Source organism: Tursiops truncatus, chromosome 16, assembly GCF_011762595.2.
Source record: "Tursiops truncatus isolate mTurTru1 chromosome 16, mTurTru1.mat.Y, whole genome shotgun sequence".
Classification (NCBI taxonomy): Eukaryota; Metazoa; Chordata; class Mammalia; order Artiodactyla; family Delphinidae; genus Tursiops; species Tursiops truncatus.
This window is the reverse complement of record NC_047049.1, coordinates 61,952,798-61,976,453: the sequence shown is the minus strand read 5'-3', so window position 1 is coordinate 61,976,453 and position 23,656 is coordinate 61,952,798. Positions and strand designations below refer to the sequence as shown.

General features: G+C 53.7%; 1 protein-coding gene across 2 annotated transcripts in view; it reads left to right on the top strand.

Moving 5' to 3' along the window:
• LOC101317944 (protein FAM241B) overlaps positions 1–23,656 on the top strand; it is a 286,912-nt gene that overhangs the window by 137,227 nt on the left and 126,029 nt on the right. The window contains exon 1 of one of the 2 annotated variants that reach the window (XM_073793709.1): positions 2,525–6,328. The exons of the other annotated variant lie outside the window; for it this stretch is intronic. Coding sequence (XP_073649810.1) covers positions 6,035–6,328 — 294 coding nt within the window. The 5' untranslated portion in view covers positions 2,525–6,034. Of the gene's footprint in view, positions 1–2,524; positions 6,329–23,656 lie in introns of those variants that run through there. 2 annotated transcript variants of the gene reach the window in all.

Below are 23,656 nucleotides of genomic sequence, written 5' to 3'. Positions count from 1 at the left end.
CTGGGCGTTGGGAGGTACTGACCTGCACCAGATGGGGATCCCAAAGAGAATGAACCAAGGCCAGGCCTGCAGTAGAAATAAGGTGAGCAAGGCAGGCATTCTCTTGGTCTCAAGCTCTCAATCTTGCCCTTGTACAGGCTCTGAGATTAAATTAGTTTGCCCCAGATTAGAGGACAGTAGCATGCAGTGTCTCTGAGGAGAGTGCACTGGGGTTTTGGGGGCCAGCCCGAGGCCCCTGCTTGGAGTTGCAGATAGGACATTTGGAAATGCCTTTTCCTGAGTCCCCACTTCCTTCCCACACAGCCACGCCAATCAGCTCACGGGCTGTGACTCTGCAGAGCTGAGGATGGGTGTCGAGGGACAGGGGCTGCAGATGTGCGGGGGAGGGCCAGCCTGCCCAGGAGGCCCTGGGAGCCTTGTTAACTGGGGCCAAAACAAACTCTCTCATTAAGTAGAGAGCAGAGCCAAGTGCAGAGGCTACGCTGATGAAAACGCTGGGGGACCCTGTTCACTTGGAGGAGTTTGGATACTTACGGTTTCAGGCCATGAATGATTGTGTGCACGTGTGTTGGGGTGTGACCACCACCCCCCAGCTCCCTCAACCTAGGATCTCACTGTGTGTACCTGCCTTTTTCTGCTCCTGTGCTTTGGTACATGAGATCATGCACATTTCTGCACACACGTACAAGGATGTACATGCAGGGGAGTGCAAATGCTGTGGGTGACCAGAGCTGCCCCACAGCACAACTGGGCTGTCTCCAAGCCACCCCCAGCGTGTGCGTGGATGAGGATGTGCACCCGTACGTACACGTGCCCAGAACGGGTGTGTGCTGACTTACCCGTGGACAATCTGCTTTGGTCGAGATGTGTGTAAGAACGTGTGCGTGCTTCTGAATGGTCAGGACCCCAACCGTGCCTAGGAGAGAGAGTGCAGTAACCAGGACAGTATTTCAGGCATCTATAGCAGCATCACAGATGGCCCCAAGCCTTAGTTCCTTAAACAGGATGATTTCTTATTTCTCACAATTCTGTGAGTTGATAGTGCTCAGTGGAGTGATTCTTCTGTTCCAAGTAACATAGCTGAGGTCACACCTGAGGCTGTGTTGTAGAGGTTTGGCTGGGAGCTTGGCTGGGGTTGGAACATTCCAGATGGCCTCTCATCCCCACGGGGCCACTCTAGGTGGCCTCTCATCATCCCACAGTCTATCCCGAGCTTCTTTATAGCATGGTGGCTGGCTTTCAAAGGGAGATTGCAAGTGCCAGTGGCAAGTGTTTATGACGCCTCTGCTTGTGTGACACTTGCTAATGTCTCGTTGGCCAAAAGGAGTCACCTGGCCAAGCCCAGATTCTTGTCGGGGAGGGACCTACCTATGAACCTGGTTCCAGATGGAATCCACAGATGTAGCTGTCTACCCCAGCCTGAGAAGAATGCCTGGTAGGGTGGGCTAGTGGACCTGTCCATAGAATCACTTGACCCTAAAAAGTTGGATTTGGGGAATATTGTGGTTAGCAAAGGTCATGCCCAACTGTCCACTCTACTTCCCAGACCCTTCCCAGCTTTCTCCTGATGACCTCTTGCAGGAACAGCTGGAGGCTCCAAATAGCTCACATCCCTCTGGTCTCAGGTGGTTCAAGAATAATTCGGCACAAATCTCCTACCTGGCCTCATTTCATGGACAGCTCTGGAACCCATTTCCTGCTCACTTGGAGGCTGTTCTGAGTGGTTTCAGGTGCTGGCTCCACTGTTTACTAGCTGTGTGATCTTGGGCAAATTGTGTAGCCTCTCTGCTCCTGCTTTTTAAATTTAATTTAATTTAATTTATTTATTTTTGGCTGTGTTGGGTCTTTGTTGCTGTGCGCGGGCTTTCTCTAGTTACGGCAAGCGGGGGCTACTCTTCGTTGCAGTGCACGGGCTTCTCATTGTGGTGGCTTCTCTTTGCAGAGCACGGGCTCTAGGCGCTCAGGCTTCAGTAGTTGTGGCACACGGGCTCAGTAGTTGTGGCTTGTGGGCTCTAGAGCGCAGGCTCAATAGTTGTGGCGCACGGGCTTAGTTGCTCCACAGCATGTGGGATCTTCCTGGACCAGGGATCAAACCCATGTCCCGTGCATTGGCAGGTGGATTCTTAACCACTTCTGCACCTGCTTTTAAAATCTGAACCATGGGGAGAACAATTCCTATCTCCTAGGGCCACTGTGAGTATTGGATGCGATGGTGCATGTTGAGTGCCATGTCGGTACTCAACACAGCCCATCATTGCCATGATCATAGCTGCAGAGACTGGGGACATACAGCAAAGACCGAACAGGAGTTCACATCTCCTCCCAAACTCTGTGTTCCTGCAACTGAGGGGAGGGATGGTGCAGGTCACTGATCCATCAGTCAGTCCACACCTACCATTGAGCTGCTGGTGGGAACAAGACCCAGTGTCAGGTGCTCACAGACCATGCAGTCCCATGGGGCCTGTGTAGGAACCTATATGCACAGGAAAGAGAACAGCAGTTCCAGGCAGAATGAACTGAGGGCCAAACAAACAGGCAGATGAGTAGTGACTCGGGACTTGATCCAAGGGTTCAAATACTGTCTTCATGACTCAGTGTCTCCGTCTCTGCTTGCCTCCTGTGTTGGTTTCATTCTCAGGCAGGACCTTTAAGAACACAGGCAAGTTGCCCACTGCGGTAGTTGTTACTCTTTAAGAAAACCCTTTGCAAAGAAATAGCATTCCCTTCTCAATCATTCCAGCCTGATTCTCCTTAGCCTGAACTGGGCCACATACCCATCTTGGGCCCAATCACTGTAGCCAGGAGAGATGGAGATGCTAATTGGTTAGATTAGTTCACATACCCTAGAGCCAGGTATGGGGTCAACCCCACTAGAGCCACAGGGACTCAACTTGGAGCAATTGGCAGGATTTTAAGGTACAGAGAACAGGTGAGTGAAGGATGGACTTCACTGGCAGAGGGACCAGCATGAGCAAATATGTGGAAGCAGAAAAACACAGAAAGTACTTTAGGAACAGTACAGCTTGTGTGTGCAGGGACATTTTTTCTTAGCTTTCCATTCTGGCACCCAAGAGTATCTGTTTTTATCTAGGAGTGGAATCATGACCACAGATTAAAGTCAAACTCTTTGGGTTAGCACTGAAAGTCTATCTTCTTGCTACAAGCAAGAAATTCTGTTTTCTAGAGATGTTAACTCCAACATTGACAGAACATTGATCCAACATTGACAGAGAATTCCCGAGTTTCTGTGACCCCAGAGCCCCCTGGATGCCTCAGGGTTCAGGCATGTCATTTCTTTCTTTTTTTTTTTTTATAAATTTATTTTAATTATTTATTTTTGGCTGCGTTGGGTCTTTGTTGCTGCGCGCGGGCTTTCTCTAGTTGCAGCGAGCGGGGACTACTCTTCTTATGGTGCGTGGGCTTCTCATTGCGGTGGCCTCTCTTGTTGCGGAGCACGGGCTCTAGGCACACGGGCTTCAGTAGTTGTGGCACGCAGGCTCAGTAGTTGTGGCTTGCGGGCTCTAGAGCGCAGGCTCAGGAGTTGTGGCGCACGGGCTTAGTTGCTCCGCAGCATGTGAGATCTTCCCGGACCAGGGCTCGAACCCGTGTCCCCTGCATTGGCAGGTGGACTCTTAACCACTGCGCCAGCAGGGAAGCCACCAGACATGTCACTTCTGATGCAAGGGTCAGGCTAGTACTGCTGCACCCTCCCCCTTCAGCTCCCAATCACAGAGGATGCTGTAGCCCCAAATCTTTTAGGTTTCACTGCCGTAGCATTCCTGAGGGTCCCAAAGTCTTAAAAGGGAAAAGATCAGCTTGTGGAATAAGGAAGGAATGAAACTACCCTCCTAGTTTAATTCCTCCATTCCCACTACCCTTGCCGGGGGTGTGGGGGTGTGTGTGAAGGTGGAGCCAAATCAAAGTCCCTGGATCCCGGGGCTTGTACCTCTCAGTGCAGAAATTCTCTGGCGTCCCCTGGTGGTCATCAACACCACTGTGTTCTCTCAAGGATTACTCTCTACAGCTCAATTGAGATATCCTTCACAGGGTAAGGAAACAGGCACGCTTACCCAATGTCCCATGTCAAGGAAATGCTAGAGCTGGAGCTGACCCAGAGCTCCTGGCCACCAGTCCTTTCCGCAGCATCACTTTCTATCCCTGTAGTCCTCCCTAGTGGCTAACTGACCTGGCAGGCAATGTTGTAACATTTATTATTTATGATACAAGTACTGTGTTGCTATGTTACTCTATTAAATATGCCACACTCTGAGGTGTGCTGTGATACTGGATTATATATTAAGCCTGATCAGGTCAATATATAAAACGTGAAATTGGCAACCCTGTTATTATAAAATGGAATCACAGAAACACCCCTGTCACCCTACCCACCTCAGTTTTCCATTTCAGGGACCAGCCTTTTATGCCCTACCCCGCCCCCGCACTGTTCCTGGGAAGTAGGCTTTCTCCATAAACTCCGTCCCATCACCTCATCCGCAGGAATGTCAAGAGGTGCAAGGAGATAAAGTCTCTTGGGATACAAATGTTACTTAAAATGGGAGAGGTGACAAGAGAAGAGAGGAAGCTACAAAATGCCCTTCAGGCAGCGTTCTCAACTGGAGCATAGGAAATGACAGCAGGAGGGAGCAGAGGAGAGAACTGCTCACCTTTAATGGCTGTGATGTTTGGGGCAGGCTGGTCTGACAGCGGAGGGCTGGAACAGGTCTCAGGTCGATGGCAGACAAGAAGAGGAGGCATGAGGACTGGCAGGCGGCAGGACTGCCTGGCCCATTGGGTACTCTGGAATAAGCCTCTGCTCAGTTTTTATTCACCTGTACCTTATGTCTTGGTCCTAAAAGAGAGACAAGGGCACCAGTTCTGCTACCCCGCTGGAGGGCTGACTTTTCACACTGGAGTAAAAATGCGGTTGGAGAAATGAGCCCCACCCAAGGCGCTGGGGCAGCTGCAGGACGTGGGAGGTATGGAGACCAAGGTGGGGCTGGTTTGGGTAGGAAGAGAGAGGATGAGACAGGACAGGGATGCCCAATGGCAGCTGAAGGGATTCAGATAGTCCTGCTCGGGAGATAAAGACACATCTAGACGCCTGACAGTAACTCAGCCGGGCTCCTTGGAGGATCCCAAAGGCTGGCTTTGCCAACTTGTTAGAAAGCAAAGTGATGCCTGCACCCATGACTTATGAGGAAAGCAAAGAGGGCCCTCAGTGTGAATTCGGAGAAAGGGAGAGAAGTGAAGCCCCAGCTCCACTCCACACCCCCTTCCTGTCTATAAATAACCCCAAGTGTCGCTTCAAAGAGGACAGGGAGCGCGGGAGAGGGGCTCCCAGGGCCGGTGGGTGGGGGCAGCGGGCGCTGCAGACCACGCCCCCCACCCCGGGCGAGTTTGCATAAATAAACAAATCCAAGCCGTCGGCCCTGCAGGAGGTGGAGGAGGAGCGGGGAGGAGGAGAAGGGAGCGGGGCGGGAGAGATTAGTTTGGGAAGTAGCACGGCTTGCTCATCCGATCCGTGCAGCCGCAGCCAGTGTGTCAAGTTACAGAGGCGCCGGAATCGGCCCCAGCGCTCCTCGGCAGCGGCCACGACCCACCTCTGCCCGTGGGGCCCTCCACGTGCACCCCTTCGCCCCGGGACGGAAACTGGCTCGCCCGGGAGACGGGAGACACCAAGAAGGACAGACGGCGCAGAACCAACTCCAGGACTCTGCAGATACTTGAAGGGAAAGACGGGGCGGAAAGGAGAGCCGGCCAAATTCCCCTAACTTTCCTGGACTTGGAACGTTCTTCGAAGTAACTTCTTTTTCTTACCTGGGTGTACCCCAATTACTGCTGGTTGTGTTTTTTCGGCTTTCCCCCTCCAGCTGCTATTTTTTCCATCCTCTTTGCCGGGAGCCAAGGATAGGGACATTTTCCAGCGACACAAGCCCTTTCCCCCTGCCCCGCAGCTTGGATCGCGCCTTTGGACAGCGGCTCTCGCCTTTATTTATTCTATTTATTTATTTATTGGTTCTCAGTACGCGAGGGGATGGTAGCAGAGCGCTCCCGCAAAGCGACAGCCGCCGGTGCCCGCGGCCCTGGGGAGCTGGACACGCCCGGGACGGTGGCGCTGGCGGTGGCGCCGGTGGAGCGCTGCGCGCGGCTGCCGAGCCCGGGGTCGTGCGGGCTACTGGTGCTGGCCCTCTGCTCGCTGGCGCTCAGCCTGCTCGCCCACTTTCGGACAGCCGAGCTGCAGGCCCGGGTGCAGCGCCTGGAAGCAGACCGTGGGGAGCAGCAAATGGAGCCGGCTATTTTGGGACGAGTCAACCAACTGCTGGATGAGGTCTGTGCTCTTTGTTGCTGCCTTTTATCCCTCCCCGCGGCGCCCCCTCGCGCAGCCTCCAAACTCTGAACCAGCCAGTGCCCGTGGGCTCTTGCTCTTTACGCCGCGTCGTGCGCCCCGGCCTCGCACCAGTTGTCTGCGGGAGGGGTGGGGGCAGGGATGGACGCCGTCCTGCAGGGTGCCAGGAAGACCCGGGCGGCTAGCGCGGGACCCGTCAGCTCCAGCCTCTGGCAGGCGTCTCCCGCGTTCCGCGCCGGAATCGCCCTGAGCGCGCGGGGCAGGTGATGGAAGGCAAGGCGCGGAGGCGCGCAAAGGCGGCCAGGCGCCACTTCTCCCTCCCGGCACCCCGCCAGGGTGTTGAGAGAGCCGCCCAGCGCCCACGCGGTGGGACTTGAGCCCGATGGCCGGGGGCGAGGCTTGCTGGGCCCCCGCGGCCCTCCCCATCTATCCCTCGACGATCAGTGCTGCCTTTTATTGCCATGTTCCTTTGGGAAGAGAGAGGGAGTGAGTTATCCAAGGGGCTGAGGGGGACAGGGAGGCAGTCCTTGCAAGGGGTGGTGTCCTGGTCCCTGCCCAGAACGCTAGGGCCCAGGTGTTGGTCGTTCTGGTTCTGCTGTCCTTGGGCATGAATAAGCGCTTACCCTCTTGTTCTGAAGCTGGGTTTCTTGTCCCTGGTTCCCTGGAATGGTCCCCAACATTTTGTGTCGGTGTGTCTTTCTGGGAAAAGGATGCTGAGCTTTCTCCCATTTCCAAAATGTCCTTGAACCCAAATGTGAACCCACTAGTGTCTCTTAGCCAGGGCAATCTCGGGACTTCATGAAAAGACCACAGGAAGTAGGGACATACGGTCTCATTAGTGCCACCAGAGTAAAGGCTGGGCCAGGAGACCGTGAGGCCTGGTGACTTCTGAGAATCTGGACAGCACAGGGATCCAGGGCCCGGATGAAGGGGAGGACCCACAGGTAAAGGCCACAGCAGTCTGAGAACTCTTGGAACAGGCTGGCCGTGGACGGTTTCCGAGGGGAAGAGCTGGGAGGGGACCTCTGACTTAGTAGGAGGTGGTATGGAACAGTGAAAAGCAGGAGGTGGAGCCCAGCAGGCCTGGTTTCTGTCCCCACTCTGCTACTGAAGCTGTGCAACTTGGGGTAAATACCCTAACCCCTCTGAGTTCCAATCTACCATCGAAGCGGTGGTGATGACAGCAAGCATCAGAGCCCAGCACTAACTGCAGTGGGTGCCGATGGTGCACCAGTTCCCCACAGCCAGGCTCTTCTTGGGTGCCTCCACCAGGCAAAGGCTGCTCCTTGCCAAAGTAGCTCTCCAGGGTGATCACGGAGAGTGAGGTCAGAGGGCCAGAGCAGGCAGGGTGGTCATAGGACAAGTTTACTGATGCCAGAGGCGCACCCATGACTGCTACTTTCAGCTCATTCCCATGCCCCACCGGGCCTCAGGGAAGCTGGAGGGCTCTGTCAGGCCACCCAATGTCCCCCGGGACTCCGAGGGAAGCGTCTGGACTCAGCAGTGCCAGCAGGCGGCCTTTGCCGGCTAGTTGACAGTGCACATGGGACTGCTGGATGGTGGGGAGGGTGTCAGGACAGTGAGGGCTGCCCCAGGGATCCCTGGGGCCCTGGCTGCTGAGGGACAAACATCTGACCCTGGATGTTCCGCTCAGTTCCTCTCTGCATCCTCTCCCCTTCCTGGCCCCTCCTGCTGGCCAGGGCATGCCCAGCCCTTTCCCAGATCTTGGCTTCCTCTGCTTAAGACTTAGCCAGGCCAAGCATCATACTCTCAGGGCCTTGGGGCTGACAGTGTTATTATCTGCCAGGCTGAGTCCTCCTCTCCAAATTCCTACTGACTTCTAGACCCCCATTTTACAGATGGGGAAACTAAGGCCCAGAGAGGGGCAGTAGGTTACCCAGAGTCATGTGGCAAGATCCAGGACTGGAACCTAAGCTTCCAGTGACCCCGCCTCCAGTGCCCTCCCCACTCTGCCCGCCACCTTCCTTTGTTCATCCTCATCCACTCATTCGGCAATTGAACCTGAGAGCCAGCTGTGGGTCAGGCATTGTGGGGGCACACTTCTGCTCTTTGGAACTTACAGGCAAATAGGACACAGAGAAGAGAATGGGCAGTGACCATGTCGTGTGAAAAAAGCTACGATAATGGAAGCAGAGGAGATCTGGGGAATGGATTACCATGCAGCTACCCGGTGGCAGGGGCTTCCTGGGAAAGTGATTTTCAAGTGGAGACTTAAAGGGTGAATAGGAGTTCTCCAGGCAAATGGGGATGAGTACAGGGCAAAGGGAATAACTTCTGGAAGCCAAAAGCCAGAGGGAGGGGTTTGCCTTGGGGAACTGAGTGGTGGAAGATATGGCTGGAGAGAGACAGGCAGCCTAGGTCAAGAGGGGCCTTAGAGACGGTTCATTCTTTGTAAGAGCACTGGAGAGCCGTGGAAGGGTCTTGAGGAAGGCAGCGACGTACACAGAATGGGTGGAAGAGCAGGGCAGAGCAGGGAGGCCAAACGAGAGGCTAGTGCAGCCAGAGGGGACTGTGACCTGGTCAGGGGCACTAGTGGAGACAGGGGAATGAATGGAAATGGCAGCCACAGTGGTGGGACCTGAGATCAGTAGCAGAGGGCGTTGGGACCAGAGGGAGGGAGCGGTCCTGTGGGTAGAGGGGGCAGGTGGTCTAGTCTGTATGGTGATAACCCCAGGAGGCCTCCCCTGGACGGAGCCTGCAGTCCAGTGGCTCCGGAAGGGACACTCTAAGGTCTGCCTTGTCCAGTACGGTAACCATTAGTCACATGTCACTCATTATATTTAAATTAAATAAAATCTAAAATGTAGTTACTTGGTCACATTAGCCATCTTTCAAAGGTACCTGTAGCTAGTGGCCACCAGCGCAGCCATAGAACATGCACGTCACCGCAGAAAGGTCCACGGGATGACGCTGTGCTAGGAGCAGGCAGCTTCTGGGCCATCAAAGGTGTTCAGGAGCAACTGGAGGCCCTTCCTCCACCCTTTCCTGTCCTAGGTCTGTTCTCCCAGATCAGAGCAAAGGGCAAAGGTGAGGAAGGGTGAGGAGAGAAGTGAGAACTGGGACCAGTGGAAACCCCCGGGTGAGAAGGCCTGGCAGAGGAGAGAGGGGGAATGGTTTTGTTGCAGAATGATTCTGTGAAATGGACATGCAGAGGGTTCGTGCCTGCGAAGGGCACAAAGGCACCCCATGTGCCAGGATTCCAGCTGGGCTTTGCCAGCCGTGTGGCCTTAGGTAAGCTGTGCCCTGCACCTGCACCTCAGATTCCTTCTCTGTAAAGGTCTGGGGAGCTCCCGGGGACCCGGGGCAGGCAGTGCGTCCCGGAGCAGGTGAGCCCGGGGCCACTCCCTGAAGGATGGAGGCAGGGCATCGGGCAGAGCGATCCTGGGGAGGCACACAGCCTGGGCAAAGGCCTGGAGGCAGGAATCCAGGGGCACATGCACCCCACTCATCCCAGTGGGGAAAGCAGCATGCTGGGGGCAGAGGCTGTGACTGTGAGACAGGAGGAAGAGGGAGCTGGCAGGCCAGGCTGAGGGTACCCAGTAGGGAGAAGAGGCTGGAATGAGGTGAGCTGGGACTGATGTGAGCACAGGCCCAGATCTGAGTGGCTGAGCCACTGGGAGGGGTGGGTCAGTGCCAGGAGAGGAGCATGGGGGCAGGAAGCCAGCTCAGGGGAGCTGGGAGTGTGGCTTCCAGGCCTCAGCTCCAGCTGTTCCCCCATCAGCGCCTCTCTCCTGGTCTGGAACCCTTAATGAGCGCTCCAGCTGCCTGTTACTTGATTTGCTTGCTGTAAAAAAAGAAACTGGAATGGCCCAAATGGAGGAAATCAGATGGCACGTAGGGCTGGGCAGACGGTGTGCGGTGATAGAGAAGAGGGTGGAATTTAAACTTGCCAGATCCATTTTGCAGGCCAAGGGGGAGCAAGGGGTGTCAGCAGCCTCCTTCAGGGTGGACGCTGAGGGATGCCAGGCAGACTCCCCATCCCCAACAGCAAGAGTAACAGCAGCTGTAATAGGAGTGTCCCGCATTTATAGGGTATGCACAATGGCCCAGTGCTACGTGTATTATCTCTTTCACTCCTCACGACTTCCCTAAGGATTGATACTCTCATTACCCCATTTTATAGCTGAGAAAACTGATGTCACTGTACCTCCATCTCACTATCTGTGATCCAGTCCTTTGGGTGTTGAGGGCATTTTCCACCCCAAGAAACCCCTGGGCGAGGAAGTGGTTGAAACTTCCAAGCTAAAATGTTGAGGGAACCCCAGGCAGACTCCCTCATCCCTAAAAATAACAATAGCAACCATTGTAACGGGAATGTTTTACATTTATAGAGTGTGTACAGGAGCCCCCTACTGCGCTCTTTCCAGGAGCATTTGGAGGAGAGATCAGAGCAGTGGCTGAGAGATTGGGGCTCTGGATGGGGTCCTCTAGGATTGAGGACAGGAGCAGGTTCTTAAAGGGAGAGTGTGTGAATGGTGGGGTGTGGGCCTGTGTAGAGTGTCCTGTGTACATCACAGCTGCCTGGACCTCAGTTAATGGACAGAGCTTAGTTCCAGGTGCCCTCAGATGCAGCCAGCGCTCCACTGAGTCAATCCTAATACTACTCCTCTTTCCACACTATGAGTAAATGACTAGTCTTATGGGGAATTAATAGAGGGAAGATCCTCAGAGACCCTTGAGTCCAGTCCCCTCACTCTACTGATGAGAAAACAGGTGCAAAGCTGCACACCAGGTATCAGAGTAGCTGGAGGTAGGACCCCTGTCTCCATCAGTCACCTCTCCTCCACACCACACCTTCTCCTTTCTGGACAGTAGTAATTGTCTGGCCAAGTGGTGGCCAAGACAAGGCAAGTGTACACTCCACTCTCCACTTCTTGCCCTCAGCAGACATTATTAATCGATTGCCGCACACTTTCACATTGAGCTTACATACAGCTTCGGAATCCTTTTCAACACTGTTCCAGGAAACTGCTACCCAACTAGCAAGAGTTGAGGTTCAAGATAAAGAGCTATTTCCTGACTCTAATTAATTTTTTAAAATACAGAGCAATATTTACCATAGATAAAACTAGGGAGAGCTGTTAAAGTTTTATTGCTTCTCCAAAGGCCTTAAACTTAGCAAGTAGCTCCAAACCAGACTGAGGACCTCATTAAGTAGCCAGCCCTCGTAAGAAGATGGTGGGAAAAAGTCAAAGCATCTGAAGCAGTATGCCATCTGCCTTATGCACAGTTTCACAATTTGACACCCTCAGAAAGATGCCTTTTCCCCTTATTCCTGATCATTCCAGACTTGCCCCAGTGCCCTCTGGAAAGTCTTCCCAAACCACCCCGACCCCAAATAGGCCCTCTCCCTGCTCCGACTTCCTGAAGAACTGCCTGGCCATGCCAAGCATCTAGCTCAGAGAAGGAAAATAGACAGGACACGTGCTGACTTTTCTTACCCGAGAACCACGGCAGGCATTACTAATCACTCAGCCCATGCCCCATGAGTCTACCTAGGCCTCAGAATCTTTCTCGACACAGCTCTCCAGGCTGCCACTCCCAGTCTATTAGAGTCAATGCACCAGATAAAAATCTATCTGCCGACCACGGCTCAGTTTCAAACACATTGTGCAGTGTGCCCTCCTCTCCATTGCCTTTAAACGTCTCGTCTCTCCATTTGACCTCATACAACCCAGTGGCAGGGATAGGAGGTCACTGGTCTCTGAGTCCTTGACTGAGTCTTGCCTGGGGCTTTGCACAAAGTAGGCAGCCCTCAGCAATTAGTTGCTGATTTAAGGTCCTACTGCTGGAGGCCAGTGAAGCCGTCTCAGTCAGCTGTCCTCCGCCCACTGCCCTCAACCCAGACCCAGCTGTCTGCTCAGCATTTGCTCAGGGGGTGTGCCCTGGAGCTGGGTGTTTCACAGCAATCAGTAGAGGATGAACTGATTAACTCCTCTTCAGTCAGAGCTGCAACCCCTGGTCCTGGCTGAGAGTGGGGATAGCTCAGTGTGATGTGTGCCCACCTGTACAGAGCAGCTAGGAGCATCCGTCCCCTCCCATCCCCTACTCCCAAGTGTCAGGAGCTTTGTCTTCACCTGCCCAGGCTGCCTGGCATGTTTTTGGTTGGGGCAAAACAGTAAAGTGGGCAAGCCCACAGCACCTCTGCTGCTAAATAGTTGTGTTACCTGAGTCTCGGTGTCCTGATTTGCAAAATGGGGATAACATCCTCCTCACAGAGTTGGTGCAAGATTCAGTTAACAGCAACTGTAACCATTACCACGTCCCTCATCAGTGGCGGAGATAAAATGAGGCTGTATCATGTCTACAACTTTTATTAATAGCTAATATTTATTAAGCAGTATCCAAAGAGCTTTACATCTATTAATTCGGTTAATTCTCACAATAATCCTATGAAGTGGTTATACTTTTACTCTTCCCTTCTTACGGAAGAGAATGCAGAGGCCCAGAGAAGGTGCATAACTTTCCCAAGGTCACACAGCTAGTAAGTAGCAGAGCCAGGTCTTGAACCCAGGCAGTCTGGCCCCAGAGCTGGCATTCAGAGCCACATGTGTATACAATCTGTATAGAGTACCATATTTCACTGTCAGCTGAGGCAGGTCACATAGGCCAGGGCTAGGGACCTGTTTAGTTCAGTCTGATTCAGCTCCCACAGAGGTGGCATTTACCGAACTGACTTGGCATCAGCTCACATTACCATCTTTGTTGTAAGAATGGAGCTGAGAATGCCTTTTGATACAGCAGGCCTTGGTGATGAGGACCCTTAGAAAGTCCCTGTCCAGCCTTGGCTTCCAGAATGTTTGGGCTTCCAGGAGGGATGAGTTGGGTCTTGTCTCTTGGACATTGAACTGTCCTCTAGGAAGCTTAGCCCCAAATCTGGTGTTCACCCCACGGCAGAGCAGAGTCCTTCGGGCAGAAGGTTTTGCATAAGCTCCAGTCTCAGCTCTGTTTTATCACCCTGCCCTTGCTTTTCTTTCTCTCTCTTCTGTCCTGCTGCTTTGCTATATAATGTGTGTCTATCTGTGTGCCTCTGTAGCTGCCTGAGTGTCTCCTTTTGGAGCAAAATAGGGATAAAAGTTCTATAGTAACTAAACTTTTTTAAGTGACTCTCCCCTCCTTCTCTCATGTCTGCACACCCTCAAAGGCCTGTCCCTGGACTGGTGATGGGCAGGCTGCATAGTGGCACCGGCGGAACTTTAAAACACACCAAAGCTGACCTCCTTCCCCAAACCCTGATGTGAATCCCCGTGGGTAGGGTCTGGCAGTAGGTTGTTTAACAAACTCCACAGCTGACAGTACTTGAGACAGAGACAGAGACTGTATCTGTTCCCCTGAGCCAGGAGCATCCTGTGCAGTTTACCCCAGGCCCCTCGCCTGAGTCCTGAGCAGCGCTTCAGGGGCTGATGGTGGCAGTAATGAGGATCACGATGAGATGTCAATAACAGTCCTACTGTACACCGCACAGTTTGAAAGTATGGGTTGGTTAAAGAAGCGAAAGCAGTGGGATTTATTGTTTTGGAGCGGGGTTGTTGGGTTTGGGTTTTGGTCTTGGTTTTTCAAAAAATAAAATCAACTTTGCCCTCCAGAAGAAAGGAAGTTTCAGCAGAAGGCTTAGGAATCCTTCTCCCACCTCTTTTGGTTGGATTCTGTCCCTCCCAGAAGCAGTTCTTTTTTTTTTTTTTTTTTATTCAGACAAAGTCACAAAAATTATAATCATCCTCATCAGTTCACTCAGTCCCATGTAATTAATTTTTTTTATCTTGATCTTTTGTTAGCACTTTTATGAGTTCATCAGTTTTCCATTAGAGTTCTGAAAATGCTTATTCATTCAGTTCAGCAGTGTAGTCAGTTACCAGAAGCCTGTACTTGTCAGAGTCTTTTCCATGAATTCCTTGAAGATGAAACCCTTTTATAGGAACATTTTTGCAAAAGCCTCAGAGTACATCCAGAACTGTCTGTAAATAACAAAAGACTTAAAACTGACCACGGTTAAAGATTTGATGAAAGTTCATAATAATGCAATTGACAAGGAAATTTAGTTATTTCTGAGATATACATTTTAAAATAATAACTAGAATTATGACTTATAACATTATACCAGAACATACAAGATTTTTAGGAATTTCATGTAATGTCTGAAACATTTATATTCAGAAGCAGTCTTGTTGAGTCCTCCATAAGGAAAGGAAGTCAGCAGTTTCCTCCAAGGGAAACTGAGGCCTGGGTGTGGGGAGGGGCTGGGAGGGCTGGGGCAGGCTGGGGTCCCAGCTGTGTGGCGGGCAGGCCCCAGCAGCAGAGGCATGCGGACACTCCCTGCTCCTCTGCAGGCCTCCTGCCCTGGGTGTGGGCCTCCCTGCAGAAAACTCTCTGTGGCCCAAAGGGCGGGAATGGGCCTGCGGGCAGTGGGGACTCCTCTGAGCCTTCAAAGAGTGAGGGCAAGCCGAGCACAAAGGGGCGGAACTGCCTGCCTGAGAGGCTGGGCACAGCCTTTCCAGGGGACACTGGGCCCCTGTCTCCCCTCCTGGAGGCTATTGTGGGTTTTCCCAAAATCCCGCATGGCTGGAGTCCACACGGGCTGGGCCTCCTCAGCCCCCTTTCCTCTCCTGTCACCCATCCCCAGCCTCCCAGGCCTCCTCCATGCCCACAGTCCAAAGGGAAGTCTCCGTCTTTCCTTAGCTCAGGCATTTCCTGCTGTGGGCAGCTCACCCGGTCTACCTGCCCTCCCGCCCGCCCCCCCCCGCCAGGAGGCTCATTCCTACCTGTTCTTTTCACGTGGCATGCAGAATCCCAGTTCCCCAACCAGGGGTGCAACCCGTGCCCCTTGCAAGGGGAGCACAGAGTCTTAACCACTGGGCCGCCAGAGGAGTCCCCTACCTGTTCTTTCAGTTCAGCAGGGGAGGCCCTGCTGCCCCCAGAGGACACATCTTCCCCCCATAGGCTGTCACAGGGCCTGGGATTCTGCCATCCAAGGGACTTTACACCTGCAGTCACCTCTTATGCCGCAGATGCCCCATGAAGGTGCCTCTTAAGCCATCACTTGGAGGTTCTCTGCAACAGGTCGTGCTCTGACAAGGGGGCCTGTAAGGCAGGACAGGAAGGGTGACCTCTGGGGACAGGGATGCAGAAAGGGGCATGAGCTGGGGCTTTTCCAGGAACAGGCTTAGCGACTTCCCTGTGAGCTGGCACTGAGGTTTCCCAGGGGTAGGGGGAGACTCGGTGACATGGGAGGGGAGGGTGGTCCTGCCACCTCTAGCGTCTCCCCACTCCACGAACTCAGAATGTTAGAAAGAAAGGAGTTATGTGCTAAAAGGAATCCCCGACAGCACCCCTGATTCTCAGGCTTACACTCCCTCAGTGACGGGGAGATCACTACCTCATGCAGCTGGATGTTCCATGATTAGACAGCTCTGGCTGTAATGTTGTATGTGGTCTTCATCTTGTCAGAGCTCCAGACCCATTCTACACCTGTCATCCCACTCCTCCAGCATGTCTTGACAGCACCTCACGTTCAGTGTCTCTAAGCTGAGCAGGAAGTCTGGCCCTCCCCAGAACCTCTGCATGCCCAGCACTGGCGTCTAACTGCACTGATTCCATGTCCTACCGACTGCACCTTCTCGGCCTCCCACAAACCTGTCTTCTTCTTTGTCTCACTGCCTGTACCTCCCTACCTGAGCTACCCTTGGGTCCCCCAGGCCACGGCAGGAGCCTCCTAACCCGTTCACCCTGCCCTGCTCTCTTCATCATCCACATGGCAGCCAGGGTAATCTTTCAAAAACTCTGAATTTGATCTCCACATTTCCCTGATTACAGAGACTTCCTATTGCTTCCTAATATGGTCCATGAGGCCTGCAGGATGGGGCCCTTGCCACCCTCTCTAGCCTCATGGCTCTCCTCCGCTCACTTTTGAAGTCTAGCCAAATGACTGTACACGGTCATGGCTAAGAGCACAGACTCTGGAGCCAGATTGCCGGGTTCAAGTCCAGCTCTGCTAATTACTGGCTGTGTGACACTGGGCAAGTTGTTTAACCCCTTTGTGCTTTGGGTTGTATCTCTATAAAATGGGGTGATGATGATAAGAATATCTCCATCTTATGAGTGTTGTTTTTAGGATTAAAATAAGTTAAGATGAGTGCTTTGAGCAGTGCCTGTCTCTCCAGTAAATAGATGTTGCAATCTCCTGAAAAGAGCCCATCTCCCCTCACCCCCACCCGCACAGGCACAGGCATACAGAGAGGGTCATGGGCTCAGAGCCAGGCTCAGATCCTGCCTCTGCCCTTCTTGGCTGTGTGCAAGTTAATTCACCTGTCTCTGTCTCAGTTTCCGCGTTCATGAATGGGCTGCTGTGAGTGCTGAGTGAGTAAATATGTGCAATACTCCTGCCTGGTTCACTAGAAGCACAGTATTACATCAGGTCTTAGCCCGTTTCCCCTGTATCTGGGCCCCTCCCCTGGTCAGTTGCTGCGCATCCTCAGATGTCAGATCAGCTGTCACTTCCCCAAGAAGAACCAACGTAGTCGGTACCCGAGGACTGGCTCTCAGCACCTGGCCCCCGCTGGCCAGAGCTCTGATGACAGTGGCTGCTTCACGTTGATGTGTGTGGTTTGGAGACTCTTATGTGCCCCTCCCTAGAGAGTAAGCTCCATGAGGACAGCCTCCATGTCTGCTCCGCTCACATGTGGGTCCCCGGCACTTTGCGTGGCTCTGCTGACATAGGTGCTCGATAACCATTTGTGGAAGGGAAGGGAGTGGGGCAGAGGCTCTGATTTCCGTCCCAGCACTCTTGCCCCCAGCCCCTCCCCACTCCACTGTGGGGGACCCTGCTTCATCCTGCCCTGGGTCCATGGATGCCCTCCGAGCCCCTGAAACCGGAGGTCCTAGACCCCATGCTAACCCGGCTCCCACCCACGTCTGCACAGTCCAGGGCCCAGCTCCTTTCTCCCTGGCAGCAGCAGAGACTTAGTTTAGCTGGAGGAACTTTCGCATATGAAGGCTAGAAAGTTCACACAGGGACAGGCGCCTCCTTCCCCAATTTTCTGATCTGCAGAGCCTGGAGCAATATCTCTCCGTGGTTCTGGTGAAGCAGGGTGGCAGAGGCAGCTCGTGGCATCTGGAGGATCCTCCAGCCCTGCTTCACGGCCCTGGGAGTCTATGATCAGACGCCAAGTCCGTTGCACAAAGAGAAGGGGAGGGGGGGAGGGAGGGAGAAGACAGTTCCTCAGGCCCCCCACGGCACCCGGTCCGGCCCCCAGCACACAGGCTCCCGGAGCAGGCGGGGCAAGTCCAGCTCTGGTGGGGGTGAGTTGAGCAGCGTCTCCATTTCCTCCGCTTCGATTTCACTCGGCTCTGCTGCCTGCACTCCGGGGCATGCAGCCACACACAGGCCTGTCCCCTTAACAAAACCCATCTGTCCCTCTCCTGCAGTCCCTGGGATTCGGCCCACAGAGCCAGCACTGTGCAGCCCTGGCCCTGCCTCCGTGCCTTTGCTTTTCTCCCTGGATTGCCCTCCCCCACCCTCATCTCCATCGATCTGAATTCTGCCCAAGCCCAGGCCAAAGCCCACCTGGGACCACAGGGATAGATCCTAGTGGGGGACAGGCGTAAAAGTAAGTAATTTGGTTCAAGTGTGGCTCAGAGACACCAGACCAGGCCCTTCCCTCAAAGGGCCAGCTCAGCCTCCAGTGGGGCACCAGCCCAGTAGCAGCTATGGCACAGGGTAATGAGAAGGCTCCAGCAGCTGGAATGGAGCACCCACTGTGAGCCAGCATTGTGATCAGATGCTGGCACAGGGGCCAGAGCTTTGCCCAGCATGCTCATTTCAATGGGCGACTCCTTCCTTCAACTTCTAGTTCTTGTGGTCAAAAGGCAGGGTTGCAGACAGGACCCTCCATCACCCTCTCCTTTGTGGGAAGAGGGGGTCTGAGTTTCTCAGGAGGGGGAGGGGCGTGACCACATGTCGGCAGCAGTGCATGAGGCCAGGCCAGCCTCACTGTGGCAGGTGGAAGGAGGCAGGCCTGGCACCAGCTCAAGAGAGAAGTGGCCTTCATCTGGCCGCTCAGAAAAACAGGCTGGCACAGCAGGTGCTCACCCTTCTTCACATCTGGACCCCTCTTTTTGTTTTCTGATCTCATCTCATTTTACCCCTCCAGCTGTCCAGTATGGTCCAGTGGATAACTAATAGTATTCCTATTTTATGGATGAGGAAACCAAGGCCCAGAGGGGTTCCATCTCTCTCCTAATACACAGTTAGTGGGAATGCTGGGACTAGACCCCAAGGTCCTGGCACTCCCAAAGACAGCTCAAGCGCGTATCCGTATTGCCGAGCTCCCCATGGAGTATGCTTCATCAGGATTTGGGGGCCAGCTGTGCTAACCCAAAAGAGAGTCCCACCACAGCCTCCAAGGGCAGGTGGCTTCTAATAGGAGTCATACACTAATACCAAAAATTAACTATTAAATGCTAAAGCACTTAGCCCAGTGCCCGGTATATACTGCTCTGTATGTGTAGCTACTGAATATTATTATTAATATTAACTCCTGTTTAATAATTCCAGCTGGTAAGTGCTTCATGGCTTCCAAAGCACTTTCCACGGCAACACTTAAGAGGCTGGCAGGTGGGTAATATCCCTATTTTGCAGATTCTCCGAGAGGGCGGGTGCCAGGCTCAAGGTCATGGCTGTGGAGTGAGGAGCTCACCTGGCCTCTGCTATGGGCTCCCTCCTCACACCACAACTTGGACCCACCCACATATTACAGGGGCCCAGGTTGAGCCTGAGCCCTTTAAGAGGCCTGTGGCTGAGCGTGGGGAGGGAGTGGGCCCTAAACCCCGGGCCAGGCCGGAGCTGCATTCTCTGGGGAGAGTAAGTGGCCACTTGGCATTTTCCCTTTGATACTGATACAGGCATTTTAATAGCTGCAATGATCAGGCTGGTGGTATTTCAGCTCTGGCTGTGTGGGGCATTCCAGGAGGCCCTGGCTTGCAGCAGGGGTGAAGCAGGAAGGCTTTTCTGTCCAGGGCCGCTGGAGGTCCACCCCAGGGCCTCAGAAAGTTTTACACCTGGCCCTGAGCCTCAGCCTGGGGATTTCAAACCAAGGGTCTCAAACTCTGATGCCTAAGGGGGCCAGGCTGGTGACCTAAGTCGGTGAGACTGGCTGGGGGTGGGGTGGTACTCTGGGTAGCTGGACAGCACATGCCCACCTAAAAGGGGCAGCCGTCACTCAGCACCACCCGATTGTTACCACAGCCCAGTGTTGCCGGATCTTCCCATTTACAAGAGAGATCAGAGATCTAGACCTACATGACATCTCCTAAGCAACAAATATTTATTGCGCACCTACCATGTGCCAGGCCATGTTGTAGGCACTGAGGATATAGCAATGAATGAAACAGATCAAAATATTCATGTCCTTGTGGAACTTGCTTTCTAGGGATGGAGACAATAAGCAATATAAATAAGCCAACAACAACAACAGAATCTGAAGGAGAAAATAAAGCAAGGAGGAAGGCTAGCAAATATACTGCAGAAGGGCGCTGGGGACCGGGATGGGGGGGGGGGGCCTCATGGAGAGCGAGCCAGGTGGAGGGAGGGTAAGAGCCTGGTGGGAGTGGTCCAGGGGAGAGCAGGCGAGACACCCTCCTTCAGGGAGTTTTTCTAGGAAAAGAGTTAAACAGGGTCCATGAGGATTTTTCATTTATTTTTTATGGTGGGAGGAAGAGCAGCATGTTTGCATAAAGATTGCATCAGGGGTAGGCAAGCGACCACTAAATCCCACTGGAAGGCTGTTTTTGTAAGTACGTTTTTATGGGAACACAGCCGTGCTTCCTCTGCTTTTCGCCTACGACAGTAGAGCTGAATGGTTGTGACAGAGATCACATGGCTCACACAGCCTAAAATATTTACTAGCTGGCCCTTCACAGAAAACCTTTGCTGACCCCTGGTGTAAGTGACCCAGGATAAGGGCAGGAGGGGGGACCTGCCTGCGTGCTGGTGGAGGGTTGGCCTAACCTGAGAGCACAGATGCAGGTGGGCGGGTGTGCCTCGGGGCGGGAGCCTCTTCGCGGTCATCAGGTGACAGTGACATTGGGGTTGGAGACAGAAGGTGTGAGAACTACTAGGACAGTGAGATGGAGGGACTGGGGTATGCTTGCTGGGCTTGCCTCTGAGATAATGATCATGAATGAAGTGAGGCTGGTCAGCAAGGCTGGGCCCCTTCCCCAGCTTCATCTGCTGCTTGGGTGCTGGAGTGGGGTAGGTGGAAACGTTGCATCTACCAGGTTTGTGGCTTGGCCGAGAGCATGTGCTGAAGGGGCAGGGCATCAAGACAGCCGAGGGTGGAGCCTGGGGAGTGATTATAGTCACTGGCCACAGAATTAGAGCTGAGAAGGAGGGAAGTGAAACATGGCAGGCGAGGAACAGTGGAAAGGGGAAAGGACCCGTGGATTGAAGGACCAGGGGCTGGAAGGATCCCTGGGGTTGAGTATTAGAAGGAATGAGCTGCAGACGAGGGTCAGTGGGTGGGGCTGAGGCCCAGACTCTCAAAGGGCTGCGATGATGTTCCGATTTAATGCTTTTCAAAGATAAACACTGGGCGGGCGGAGAGAACACACACACACACACCCTGAACGCAGCCAGTTTCACACCTCTGTGTCCCCGGTGGCTTTGCCCTCTCACACGTCTCCTGCCCCTCCTGATGGACGCTCCTGATTCCCGGATCTACCTTTCTCACCCAGGCCTCTTTCCTGAGTGCTGGAGCCACATGTGCCCCTCCCACCCGGACCCTTCCACTAACTCAGCTTGTCCTCAACCAAAGTCATCACCTTCCACAAGCCTGCCCTCGCCCCTGCCCTTTCTCCATGGGGGCATCTCGGCCACCCACAGCAGAACCCGGACCCTACCCCCTCACCAAGTCCACCTCGTGCTCTGTCCCTTCTTCCTCGTGCGTACCCCTTCCCCGCCACTCTCCGTCATGCTGCCAGGCCGTAGCCTGGCCCACCAGCATCTCTTGGTTGGGTGGGTGACTGACAGCCTTCAGAGAGGAGCCTCAGCCTCCAACCTTCTCACTGTCCTTGTCTGTTCTCAGCATGCTGCTGGAGGGCCCTTATACCAGCCAGATTTGACCATGTGCCTCCTCTGCTTCAAACCCTTGCTTGGCTCCTTCGGTCTGGACCCTTACCTGGGCACACAGGCCCCCATCACCCACTCAGCATTCAGAGTCTGCTGTCAGCGGGACACTTCTCAACGTGCTTCTCCCACGGGAGGCGCAAGCCCCTTTGCCGATGGGGATGGTGTCTTGTTCTCCAGTTTGCAGTCTCTCGATTAGTAGGAGCTCCACGTATATGGGATGAATTGAACAAAAATACCGAACTTGAAGGTGGAAGACCCGGAATTTAAGCTCTCTGTGGCTTACCTGTTCAAGGCAATTCCCCTTCGCTCTCTGAGTCTGTTTCCTTTATCGTAAAATGGGGCTGATTTGTGGCCTGCCTATTGCACAGGGCGCCGGTGAGGGTCAAGTGAAGGCTCAGGGAATGTGAAAGTCACTCCAGGTTTGCCTGAAGCTGAGGTTTGTGAGCAAGAGGCTTATCGGATCAACATTGGAGACGGCGAGGGAGGCAGGGTGGGCAGAGGGTCGAGCCGTGACGCGGTCACGACAGAGGCCTCAGCTGGTCCCGTGGGGCTCTGCAGCTCATCCTGAATTGAGACCTAGGGATCAGACGGTATCTATGAGTAATTGGTTGCGGGTTGCCGGGGGAGTGGACATGACCCTGGTCAAGGCAACTGCTTAAGGTGAGAGTGGTTCCTAGAGAGGAGCTCAGCCATCAGCAGCCAACATACCTGGCACTAAGGGTGAGTCTTGACCCTCTCCTGACTGGGAGACCCGGATGGCTCACCACAGCATCTGTACTAGCTCTAGATTTTTATGGCTGTCAGTAAGCCATGGACATGTCAGGAATCTGTGTGCTGCTAAATTCAAAGTCTCTGCCAGCACCCAAAAGATCTGCCCCCCCACCACGTTCCCATCCTTCCTTCCTCACCCGAGTCCCTCCTGGCACACTGTCCCCTATCCTCCTCCTCAAACACTCGGCACACAGTCCCGTCTCTGAACCTTCACCTCTGCTGTTCCTTCTGCCTGGAACACGCTTCCTCCACATCTCTCTACGACTCATTTCCTTACTTCTGCCAGCTCTCTGCTCAAACGTCCCCTGCACAGAGAGAACCTCCCTGACCCCCGAGTTTAAAATACCACCTTCCGTCACTCTCCGTCCCCTTACCCTGCTTTATTTTTCTCTGTAGTGCTTATTGCTGCCTGGGTTATATATTCATTTGTTTCTCTATTCATTGTCTGTCTCCTCCACTGGCAAATAAGCCCCTTGAAGAGCCCACAGGTTGTTGGTGGGAAGGGATGTGGAAGCAGGTATGTACAGTCCCTTCCTTGGAAAGTGGTACTAGTGAGCTAGGCTCAGAGCTGGGCATCACAGGGCCTTCCACCAGACCTTGTCCTGGGATGTCCTTGGTTTGCCCGGTGGCCACTCTGTGCCCACCTCGATAGTCATCCACCTAGTATTTGTGTGCCAGCCTCCCTTTCTGAGTGACGGTCTTCCCTTTGGGACATTCCTCGCTTTCTCCTCCTCCTGTGTGTTTTGACCTCCAGCCCCCTTGTGCTCTCCCCTCAACACTGTCGATCTGCCCCTCTCCCAACACACACACACACACACACACACACACACACACACACACAGGCACACACACACAATGGCTGAGCTCCCTCTTCCAGGGGGGTTTGTACACACCCTTCTCCAGCAGGATGGAGTAGACTTTATATCAAAAGGCCTGAGTTCTCATCCCACATCCACCACATACTGGTTGTATGACCTTGGGCAAGTCACTCAGCCTCTCTGAGCCTCACTTTCCTTCAGCAAGAAATGAGGTCACTATTTAACCTACCTTAGAGTTTGATTATGAAAAATAGATGTGATTCCCTGTGAAAGCACCCAGCTTAGCGCCAGTACACAGTGGGTGCTCAGCAGACATTAGTCTGATGTGAATCCTCAGGAAGCTTTCCTGACCTTCCCTCTCCACTGCCAAGCCAGAGGTGACACCAAGTCCTATGACACCTTTCACGTGACTTCCTTTACCTTTCACCCTGAGTGGCAGAACTCCACAGTAGCGGGAAGCCATGTGCTGGGGAAATGCTTGTGGGGAGCCAGCCGGCCTCCTAACCGGTTGACAGGTCAGGGTGGGGACCACAGTGCACAGGAGAGCCAGTCACAGCCAGCCACACAGTACAGGCCCCA